This window comes from Pleurodeles waltl, chromosome 11, assembly GCF_031143425.1.
Source record: "Pleurodeles waltl isolate 20211129_DDA chromosome 11, aPleWal1.hap1.20221129, whole genome shotgun sequence".
In the NCBI taxonomy this organism is placed as follows: Eukaryota; Metazoa; Chordata; class Amphibia; order Caudata; family Salamandridae; genus Pleurodeles; species Pleurodeles waltl.
In genome coordinates this window covers 348,949,739-348,961,935 of record NC_090450.1, presented here as the reverse complement: position 1 = coordinate 348,961,935, position 12,197 = coordinate 348,949,739, and the positions used below count along the sequence as shown (strand labels likewise).

General features: G+C 45.4%; 1 protein-coding gene across 1 annotated transcript in view; it reads left to right on the top strand.

The window, feature by feature from the left end:
• PPP1R7 (protein phosphatase 1 regulatory subunit 7) overlaps positions 1 to 12,197 on the top strand; it is a 150,500-nt gene that overhangs the window by 15,132 nt on the left and 123,171 nt on the right. Inside the window, exons 3-4 of the mRNA XM_069213646.1 lie at positions 6,723 to 6,778; positions 7,656 to 7,721. Of these exons, the coding sequence (XP_069069747.1) occupies positions 6,723 to 6,778; positions 7,656 to 7,721 (122 nt within the window). The remainder of the gene's footprint in view (positions 1 to 6,722; positions 6,779 to 7,655; positions 7,722 to 12,197) is intronic.

Here is a 12,197-nt window from a genome sequence, read left to right as displayed (position 1 = left end):
TGCGATCCTGAGGGGTGGCGAGCTCCCCTCTACACGGCGAGGAGAAATAATAGTCCCCATTTACAAAAAGGGAGACAGGGAATCACCAGCTAACTTTAGACCAATAACTTTAATTGATGTGAGCCAAAAGGTTTTTTGTAAGCAGGCATTGACCAGACTGCAGACATGGATGAAGGATATCCAGGTCCGGTCCTCTTTGATTTTCAAACTGGATTCAGGAAAGGAGTTAGTACAATAGATCAGGTATTAGATTTAATCTCCTTTGTTGGAAACACCTGAACCTAAAAAAAGACCATCTGTACGTAGCTTTTATTGATTTAAAGACTGCCTTTGATTTGGTCCCACGCAACTTGCTTTGGAATGTCCTGGAGTCTTACAATATTAACAGCAAATTACTGAGATTAATAAAACACCTTCGCGGGGGAACTTATGCCCTGGTCTAATGGTCACATGGTGGTAACTTGACAGAAGCTATACCCATTGCAAAAGGGATCAGGCAAGGTTGTGTACTAGCCCCTACCCTGTTCAGTCTCTTAACCAACGGTGCAGGAGATCAGCTGATGAGATGTAATCACGATGCACCCAAGTTAGCAGGAGCCTGGTCCCTATTTTAATGTTTGCGGACGACACTCTACTGATCTCCAGAACCCCAATGGGTCTCCAAAACAAATTGGATGCTTTCTCTAAGTTCTGTGAGAAGAGGGGCCTTGAAATAAACCCAGATAAGTCCAAATTTATGGTTTTCAACTCGCATAAGAAATTCAGGGGAGAAATGACCGTAGGCGGCCAACTGATAGAACGAGTAAGCCAATTCAATTACTTGGGGATCAGATTAGCGGACTACCAACAGTAGTCGGCACAAATTTGAAAGAGTGCCTCTGTCCTTTGGCAGAGGTCAGCAGTGATAGGGAAGAAAATTAAAAACTCTTTAGAGGGGGAAATATTGGTGGCTATCACTGTATATAAGGCTGCGGCAGTGGCAGCATCAACCTATGGTGCCGAGCTTTGGGGTCACTGTAACTCCAGGAGTCTGAACTTGGTTGAAAACCGATTCATACGTAATTTGTTGCGCTTGCCGATGAGCACACCTCTTATACCCCTTAGATTTGATCTAGCGTTAAATGAGATCCATAACGAAATCGCTTTGAAACCACTTTTGTATTGGGTGCGCCTCTGGTCATCTGACCATTTGGTATCCTTCCAAGTAGTCGCTACAGGTTACTAACTCTCGAGGGTGAAATGTAAATTCCTTGGTTTAAATGCGTTAGAGATATGTGCCAAAGTATCAAAATGGAGGAGGTGTGGAGAGATCCCCGCAGCTTAACTAAGGGAGTGAAACCATGTATAAAGTGATGCTATTGGGAGATGGTTCTGATGTAGATTTGGTCCAAACAGGGGCAAGGCAGTAGGACAATACAGTTTCTAGACCACAAATGTTCCCCAAAGTTGGGAACCTATATTGACAACGTAAAACCTCCTTACATTAAAAGCCTTTTTATTAAATTTAGATTAGGAACTTTGCCGCTAAAGACGTTTACCACGGGTTGGAGCAAGGGCGACAGCAATTCGAGTTCCTGTCAATTTTGCCCCATGCAACCTGAGGCCCTTGCACATTTTGTATTTTTTTTGCCCTAGATACTTGGTCCCTTGGAAAAAGTGGATTATCCCTTTATGTAGATCTCTTGGGATAAGAAATTATAAGGCATCTCTTTGCATATTGACAAGTGACACAAGTGATAAGGTAGTCTTTGCAGTCATGAGGTATCTCCAATGTGTAAGGGTGGTAAGATCAAGAGAATACCTCTCTGACTGATCTGCAAATACGCAGAAACACCTGGCCAAATGCAGATTAACTTAAGGGACCTAAGCAGAAAGGCTACAATTATTTAATTCTATTGAGTGTTTTAATGGGCTTTTATTCAATGTATATATGTTTATATCAGTCTACCTTTTTAGGGTGGGGCAGGGATATTAATTGTATTATATGGCACTTTTTTCTACCTGATTTTTAACGACCATTGTGTGAATATATCATATTATTCTTATACAGATGCTTTTATGGCTTTTAGCCGAAATAAAGAATATTCATACATCTTCAAACATTTGTACTTGTTTATCTTGTAGAACAGGGCTGTATATGTTAGGTTTGTAACCTGTGAAGGCACCATATTCAAAGGAAAAATGTATTCAGTAAAGGGCTAACTGCTATACTGATGATGGTGTTTGTATACCTGGATTCATCCCTTGTTCGCCAAGGGTGCTCACCAGGCGTCGCATTTGTGCAATGCAATAGCAGATTTTAGCAGAATTGGAGTGGGATATGGGTGCCTTCCTTTCCTCCTGCTCTTGCTAACAGGGACTTGATTCTTTGCAACAATACTGGAAAAAGGGAACAAACACTTGTTGCTCTCAGATTGTCGCCTTGTAATGTTTCTTTTATGACTCTGGAAGCCAAAATACTAGCCGGAATGGCCTATCTATCTTCTTTATGTGCTTCTTAGGATTGGATGTTCCCTCACTCATGTACCGCTCCATCTCCCAGGAGGCAGGCAATCATGTGCAGGTGTGTAGGAAGTTGGCTCTGTATATACTATCTCAAAGTAAGAAATTGTGTGCACAAAGTCCAAGCGTTCCCCTTAGAGGTAAGATAGTGGCAAAGTTAGATAATTCTAATGCTCTATTTTGTGGTAGTGTGGTTGAGCAGTAGGCTTATCAAAGGGTAGTGTTAAGCATTTGTTGTACCCACACAGGCAATAAATGAGGAACACACACTCAAAGACTTAACTCCAGACCTTTAGTTTTTATATAGAAAAATATATTTTCTTAATTTATTTTTAGAACCACAAGTTCACGATTTGAAGTAAATACATAAAATGCAAGGTACTCCACACAGATAAGTTAGGAACTTTGAATTAGAGTAATAACATATACAGTTTTTGTTAAAATGGCAATAAGCTATTTTAAAAGTAGACATTGTGCAAAAATCAACAGTTCCTGGGGGAACTAAGTATTGGTTAGATTGTGAGGTAAGTAAGACACTTACAAGTCTCAGTTCCAGGGCATAGGCCGCCCACCGTTGGGGGTTCAAGGCAACCCCAAAGTTACCAAACCAGCAGCTCAAGGCCGGTCAGGTGCAGAGGTCAAAGAGGTGCCCAAAACACATAGGTGCCTATGGAGAACAGGGGTGCTTCGGTTCCAGTCTACCAGCAGGTAAGTAACCGCGTCCTCAGGGGGGCAGACCAGGGGGGATTTGTAGGGCACTGGGGGGACACAAGTAGGCACACACAACACACCCTCAACAGCACAGGGGCGGCCGGGTGCAGTGTGCAAAGCAGGCGTCGGGTTTTGTATAGGATTCAATGGAGGGACTGGGGGGGGTTACTCTAGCGGTGCAGGTAAGGCACAGGGGGGGCTTCTCGGGCCAGCCACCACCTGGGCTAGGCAGAGGGTCGCCTGGGGGGTCACTCCTGCACTGAGGTTCGGTTCCTTCTGATCCTGGGGGCTGCGGGTGCAGTGCTTGGTCCGGGCGTCGGGTCCATTGTTACAGGCAGTCGCAGTCAGGGGGAGCCTCTGGATTCTCTCTGCATGCGTCGCTGTGGGGGTCCAGGGGAGGTTTTCTTGGGCTACTTACGGGGTCGCAGTCGCCTGGGTGTCCTCCCTGTGGTGTTGGTTCTCTGGATCTCGAGCCGGGGGCGTCGGGTGCAAAGGTTGAAGTCTCATGCTTCCGGCGGGAAGAGTGAGGTCTTTGAAAGTTGCAGTATTGTTGCTGTTTCTTGAGCAGAGCCGCTGCTAACGGGGGTTTCATGGTCCTTAGGTTCAGGGCAGTACTCTGAGGCTTCAGAGGTTGCTGGTCCCTGTGGGATGTGTCGCTGTTGCAGTTTTTCGAGTCCGGAGACCGGCCGATAGGGCTGGGGCCAAAACAGTTGTCGCCTTCCTTTGTCTCTGCAGGGCTTGCAGGTCAGAAGTCCTTCTTCTTAGTTCAGGTTGCAGGAATCTGATTTCCTGGGTTCTTGGGTGCCCCTAAAAAATAAATGTAGGGGTGTGTTTAGGTCTGGGAGGGCAGTAGCCAATGGCTACTGTCCTGGAGGGTGGCTACACCCTCTTTGTGTCTCCTCCCTGAGGGGAGGAGGGCACATCCCTAATCCTATTGGGGGAATCCTCCAATCTCAAGATGGAGAATTTCTAAAGGCAGGGGTCACCTCCGCTCAGGGCACCTTAGGTGCTGTCCTGACTGGTGGGTGACTCCTCCTTGTTTTTCTAATTATCTCCTCCAGCCTTGCTGCCAAAAGTGGGGGCAGTGGCCGGAGGGGCGGGCATCTCCACTAGCTGGTATGCCCTGTGGCGCTGTAACAAAGGGGGTGAGCCTTTGAGGCTCACCGCCAGGTGTTACAGTTCCTGCAGGGGGAGGTGAGAAGCACCTCCACCCAGTACAGGCTTTGCTCCTGGCCACAGAGTGACAAAGGCACTCTTCCCATGTGGCCAACAACTCGTCTGGTTGTGGCAGGCTGGCAGAAACTGGTCAGCCTAACACTTGAAGTCAGATTGGTATTCAGGGGGTGTCTCTAAGATGCCTTCTGGGTGCATTTTACAATAAATTCCACACTGGTATCAGTGTGCATTTATTGTGCTGAGAAGTTTGATAACAAACTTCCCAGATTTCAGTGTAGGCATTATGGAACTGTGGAGTTAGTGTACGAGAAAACTCCCAGGCCATATACTCCTTTGGCTACCCTGCACTTACAATGTCTAAAGGTTTTGCTTAGACACTGTAGGGGCATAGTGCTCATGCACATATGCCCTCACCTGTGGTATAGTGCACCCTGCCTTAGGGCAGTAAGGCCTGCTAGAGGGGTGACTTATCTATGCCACAGGCAGTGTGAGGTTGGCATGGCACTCCGAGGGGAGTGCCATGTCGACTTAGTCATTTTCTCCCCACCAGCACACACGAGCTGTGTGCATGTGCTGAGTGAGGGGTTCCTAGGGTAGCATAAGACATGCTGCAGCCCTTATAGACCTTCCCTGGTATCAGGGCCCTTGGTACCAGGGGGTACCATTTACAAGGGACTTATCTGAGTGCCAGGGCTGTGCCAATTGTGGAAGCAAAGGTACAGTTTAGGGAAAGAACACTGGTGCTGGGGCCTGGTTAGCAGGGTCCCAGCACACTTTCAATCATAACTTGGCATGAGCAAAAGGGGGTAACCATGCCAAGGAGGCATTTCCTAACAAGGTGTGCTTGAGGCAACATGCTTTCTGACAAGTGCTAGTGGAGGTAGTGGAATTGCAGCAGCCACCACTTGGTACAGTTGGTGCCTTTGGTACTTCTGTTGTAATCATACTCTGTATTTTTCGGATATTAGTATCTCCTAGGGATTATTTTGGCTTCCCTTTGAAAGAACCACTTTACGAACGAAAACCCCAGATCCAGTGGGATGGTCTGCAGCACATCCTTCCTCTTACTTCTTGTAATAGGCAACCATTAAAAGTCAATCAGCAATCCAAATCTTCTTTCAGGTGGTTACAGTTTTCTTAACTGCTAACCTTTATAGGGTCTGTGGTTCCCTAAAAGAATCCACAGGCCTCCATGTCCTGTGACACACACTCTCTCGTTCGCTCGCTCGCTCGCTCGTTCGCTCGCTCGCTCGCTCTTTCTCTCTTTCTCTCTTTCTCTCTCTCGTGGTTACAGTTTTCTTAACTGCTAACCTTTATAGGGTCTGTGGTTCCCTAAAAGAATCCACAGGCCTCCATGTCCTGTGACACACACTCGCTCGTTCGCTCGCTCGCTCGCTCGCTCTTTCGCTCTTTCTCTCTTTCTCTCTCTCGTGGTTACAGTTTTCTTAACTGCTAACCTTTATAGGGTCCGTGGTTCCCTAAAAGAATCCACAGGCCTCCATGTCCTGTGACACACTCTCTTTCTCTCTTTCTCTCTTTCTCTCTTTCTCTCTTTCTCTCTTTCTCTCTTTCTCTCTTTCTCTCTTTCTCTCTTTCTCTCTTTCTCTCTTTCTCTCTTTCTCTCTTTCTCTCTCTCTCTCTTTCTCTCTCTCTCTCTTTCTCTCTCTCTCTCTTTCTCTCTCTCTCTCTCTCTCTCTCTCTCCCTCTCTCTCTCTCTCCCTCTCTTTCTCTCTCCCTCTCTTTCTCTCTCCCTCTCTTTCTCTCTTTCTCTCTCCCTCTCTCCCTCCGTCCAGTGCTACACAGAGTCCTTTAAGGCCAAATGTAAGTTAAGTACACAGCCACAAACGTTTACATGAATAGGCCAGTAAGCATCACTCAAGTGGCGGGTAAAAAAGCCTGTTTATTAACGAACACAAAATCGGTGTGCTGACACCACTGTGTTTGTGTCACTTAATTCCTGGTTAGGGTAGTAATAGCCCTCTGTACCCCTCAAGCATACCCCTGTCTTACCATATCTTGAGGCAAGCCTAGGGAATGGCACACATGGATAAAATGTGTTTGCCCAAACCAAAAATCAATACCAGGGCTCTAGATATACATGCAGTTGGGGCACTCAGGGAGGATGGGGTGCACACCCATTCCCATGTATGGAACTTTTCCATCCCAAAAATCCAGTAATGCCTTTTTCATTGGTCAACTTAGCGGAATTCTGAAGATTCCCATGCACGTCTGGTTTTGTCACTATTTTCCTGTGTATTGAGTAGAAATAATTAGTTTATTGTTCCTTAATATGTGTGTTGTGTTTTTTTTATATATATTTTTTTAATTTGCAGTTCCAAGTCCCACACAAGTGGAACAGGAGCCCATCCATCTGGATCCAGAGGCTGAGGTAATGGCAGCATTGAGAAATGTATTTAAGGGTTCTAGCTCTTTCTGACATTACTGTTTGTTAGATTTACCATCTTCCACATGCCAAAACCGGCTCAATTTCTGTGTAATTGTCAAACTAGGAGTAATTGTTCACAGATATTAAAGATGCTATAAGAAATTCTGAGTTATTAGTCAAAGGTGGTGACTGCCCACCTTGAGGAATAAGCTCAATCCATGTAAGGGAAGACTGTTACTTAAAAAACCTGAGCTTAACCGATTGTTAGCTGTGGCACAGAGCAGACTGGCTTAGTTTAGAGCAGTGTGTAAAGTATTTTTGCAGTACCAAAACAGTATCAAAACATAACACAAAAATTCCAAACTAAAATTGAAAATGCAGTAAATGTAATCAAAATTACACTACCGAGGAGGTGGGGGGAGATATAGTTGCCTTAAGGCACAAGTTATACCTGCCAGAGATAATTTTAACTAGTGAAGTTTAGTGTTTTTTTTTTTTATTTTTTTTTTTTAAACATTTATAACTTTACGTTGCCACAGAAATTCTCAAACCTCTATAAAAAGTCTTAAGAATGGCATCAAGAGCATTTTTTCTTTTAGACTTTTGATGCTGATGCCTAAGAGAACAGCACTTGGCGATGCCTTCCCACCCTGTGCATTGTTCTGATCTGATAGGGTGTGTTTATTTTTTCCATACTCCTACATATTTAACTACCTACACTGCAAGATGTGTGATTGAGGAACACCCGTGTTCTAAACGTGCAAAGTATGGTGATTCCTTTTTTTGTCTGAAGTTAGCACCTAGATTGGAAGAGTGCTGTCTGTGCTTGATCGTTCTTTCTTGTGTGCAAGATGAGCTGATGTGTACTCTTCTCTTTCAGGAAGTCGATTTGAGCCACTTACAGATTGGAAAAATTGAAGGGCTTGATGTATTAAAGAAAGTAAAGGTGAGCTTATCTTGAATTGTGAGGGTGAAGGGTGTTAAACATGGTAAATGGCCATTCAGACTTTAGTTTCACTTAGAATGGATCATCTTAATTATGGTATGGTTGTTCAATCTTAGACTTAGTTAATTTCTTATCTTTTGTGCCTTCTGAAGTGTTAGATGACCGTCCGCCAGAGTGGTTTAATCAAGTAGTGGTCAGCTAGTAAGTCTGCCTAATTACAGTTTTAGCAAAGCACTTGACCTCCGGTCAAGTCACCATTGTACACTGCACATGACACACAACATACTTAAACATGCATACATACAGAAGGGGGCTTTTGGCCAGCTTGTCTGCTGCCATTGTCTTGTTTGAGCAAGTCCTCTTGAGGCGTTGGCTCCACGGGGTGGCAAACTGCATTTTGCAGATGTGTATCTTTCTGCTGTTCTTTGTTACTTACTGTGATGATGCAGTAAAGTAGTCCTTCTTTTCTTTTGGTGGTGTTAGCATTATTGTTTTTCTTTCTTTTTGTAATTTAAAACAGTTTTTGTCATATTAGCATGACAAACATTTTGTTTCTAATGCATGTCTGCGACTTTTGGTGTTGGCCGTATATTGCACACAATATAGCCCCTTATTATGACATTGGCGGTCTTTTTGGAAGACTGCCACGGTGGTGGCCGCCAAAAGACTGCCAGTGTTGGCGGTCTCACGACCGCCATATTACAAGTCAGAGACCGAATACCGCCAGATTACAGAGACAAACTTGACACTGCCAGGCTGGCCGAGGGCAGGTGAGAGGCATTTCCACCGCCATGCCAAAGGGACGCCACCCACCGTATTACGAGACGTAATATGGCATGGCGGTGCGACGCTGGTGCTGAAAACGGCAACACTCATCTCCCATGAGACCACCTCACCCAGACTGGTAGGTGGACCGTCCGAAAGGAAGGAGCGAGGTTGTGTTTTGTGTGGTGTGTGCGTATGTGTAGACGTATGGGTGTGCGTGTGTGTGTGTGTGTGTATCTGAATGGGAGTGGAGGGGAGAGGGGTGTGTCGGGGTACAAGTGAGTAGGTGTGTGTATTGGGATGCATGCGATTGGGGTGTTTGGTTGCGTGTGAGCGACTGAGGGCATATGTCAGGGATTGTGCGGATGAGAGGGGGTGCGCGTATAAAGGTGTGCGTATGAGGAGCTGCGCATATGAAGGTGTGAGGATGAGTGGGGATGCATGTATGAAGGTGTGCGGATGTGTGGGGGTGCATGTACGTCACTGTGAGAGCGAGTGGGGGGTGTTTGTATGTGTGTATGCGTGCGGTCGAATGGGGGGGTGTTTGCAAGTGTGTGGACAGGTTGGGGTGTGTGTGCCGACAACATGAATGGGGATTCCTGTTGCCGAGTGTGTTACTGCCACGGCTTTCGTGTCTGGGTGACCATTGCAAAAAGCCTGGCAGTTTGCTGCCTACTAAGAAGGCCGGAAGTCTTGGACCTGTTGCCGGCCCGGAGGAGCTCACCGCCAGCCACTGCGGTCCGACTAGACTGTCGGCATTGTGGCAGTTTGGCTTCGGCCAAACTGCCAGACTCGTAATGCGGCATTCTTTCCCGCCGTGTCCAACGCAGTAAGACCGCCACACTCGTAATGAGGGCCTAAGTGTGTCTTTACATCCTATTGCAGACATGTTACTGCAATGTGAATCACAGAGCCTCCTTACTTCCCCTTCTGCTAGTCCATGCATGCCTTGCAGCTACCTGAACCCTGAGGTGAGTAACACCCTGTTATTCACATTTGCCCATTTACAATGTTGTGTAGAGTCCTATCAAATTATCTGCCCCTACTTCCAAAATGCATGCAGATGTGTATTAAGGGATCCATAGGCAACACAGATTTAAAAAAAATAACCTGGCCTCATACCACCCACCCCATCATCCTCCGCACAACCCCCATATAAACTGGAAAAAAAATACTTGGCATCCTGCCACCCACCCAAAGTACCTTTGCATATACCCACCCATTCAAAATAATTGTCCAGAAACCTATCTGGCCTCCTGCCACTGCACCTGCCAATTCCCCTGCGTGGTCCTGCCCGTGTCCCTTTCCACAGTTTTTCCCCCACCCCCAACTCAAAGCTGCGCTCTCACATTGAAGGCACAGAGTTGGCAACTGCGCAGAAAGAGGCTCTGTGACAGCTGTTTGCAAGCACAGCTTAAGGCCTTCTCGGAGCTAGTCTCTGCAGACCTTTGTTGACAGAAAGGGAGGTGGTTGGCTCAGAAACAGTGCAGCTCACATTTTTCCATTTCCTTGCATCTGAGAAGACCTGGGAGAGGTGAAACAGGGGAGATCAAGCTGCCAAGCTCCATTCACCATCTTGCTCAGGTCTCTGGAGGATTAAAGGGCAAGCAAGTGTTTTCTTGGGGTTATGTCACAACAGAGCCAATCCACGATGGTTAACCACTGTGGTGACCTATCAGCAGTAAATAAGCAGACACTGATCATATGCAACAAAGAAATAATCACATAACTCACAGGCACCGCATATGCACCGAGGCTGACCACAGAGATACAAAACTGACTATTTCAATCTAAACTGTCTAGGCAGCTGTTATTCCATGCATTCCCATATTCCGTTATTATTCTTTCTGGTTGGCAGTAACAACATTTCTGCTCTACTTCACAAGCAATCCACGATCATTTTAAATGATGCCCTTAACTATGATCTGATATTTTTTGTTGTTATTTACATTGCTTTCTTTAACCCCTTCGTTACCAGGCCTTTTCCCCCCTCAGATGCCAGGCCTTTTTTTGGCCATTTGGGGCAGTTTGCGCTTAGGCCCTCATAACTTTTTGTCCACGTAAGCTACCCACAACAGATTTGCGTCCTTTTTTGCCAACGTCCTCGGGATTCTAGAGGTACCCAGAGTTTGTGGGTTCCCCTGACGGAGACCAAGTAATTAGCCAAAATACAGCGAACATGTTTTTTTTTTTTTTTCAAAGAATGGGGAAAAAAGGGCTGCAGATGAAGGGTTGTGGTGTTTACCCTGAAAATAGCATCAACAAAGGGTTTGCGATGCTAAAATCACCATCTTCCCAGCTTTCAGGAACAGGCAGACTTGAATCAGAAAACCCTTTTTTTTCAACACAATTTTGGCATTTTACTGGGACATACCACATTTTCACAATTTCTTTGTGCTTTCAGCCTCCTTCCAGTTAGTGACAGATATGGGTGTGAAACCAATGTTGGATCCCAGAAAGCTAACCATTTCTGAAAAGTAGACAAAATTCTGAATTCAGCAAGGGGTGATTTGTGTAGATTCTACAAGGTTTTCCTGCAGAAAATAACCGCTGAAATAAAAAAATATTGTAATTGAGGTGAAAAAAAGTCATTTTTCTCCACCTTTTACTCTAACTTTTTCCTGCGATGTCAGATTTTTGAAAGCAATGTACTGTTTCGTCTGCTGGACTCTTCTGGTTGCAGGGATATATAGGGCTTGTCAGTTCATCAAGAACCCTAGGTCCCCAGAGCCAATAAATGAGCTGCACCTTGCAATGGGTTTCATTCTATAAGAGGTATACAGCAATTCATTTGCTGAAATATAAAGAGTGAGAAATAGGTATCAAGAAAACCTTTGTATTTCCAAAATGGGCACAAGATAAGGTGTTGAGAAGCAGTGGTTATTTGCACATCTCTGAATTCCGGGGTGCCCATGCTAGCATGTGAATTACAGGGCATTTCTCAAGTAGACGTCTTTTTTTACACACTGCCTTACATTTGGAAGGAAGAAAATGTAGAGAAAGACAAGGAGCAATAACACTTGTTTTGCTATTCTGTGTTTCCCCCAAGTCTCCTGATAAAAATAGTACCTCACTTGCGTGGGTAGGTCTCATGCTCGCGACAGAAAACGCAACATGGACACATCACATATTTACATTGAAATCTGACGTGTTTTTTGGAAAATGCCTAGCTGTGGATTTTGGCCTCTAGCTCAGCCGGCACCCAGGGAAACCTGGCAAACCTGTGCATTTTTTAAAAACTAGACACCTAGGGGAATACAGGATGGGGTGACTTGTGGGGCTCTCACCAGGTTCTGTTAACCAGAATCCTTTGCAAACCTCAAAATCTGGCAAACAAAAAAAACAAAACACTTTTTCCTCACATTTCTGAGGGGAACCACAAACTCCCTTCCACCCAAGTCTCCCGGTGTAAAATGGTACCTCACTTGTGTGGGTAGGCCTAGTACCCGCGACAGGAAACACCCCTAAAACACAATATGAACACACCAAATTTTTCTAAAGGAAACTGACCTGTTTTTTGCAAAGTGCCTAGCTGTGGATTTCGGACTGTAGCTCCGCCGGCACTTAGGAAAACCTACCAAACCCCCACATTTTTCAAAACTAGACACTTAGGGTAACCCAGGATGGGGTGACTTGTGGGGCTCTTACCAGGTCCTATTACCCAGAATCCTTTGCAAACCTCAAAATTCAGCAAAAAATATATACTTTTGC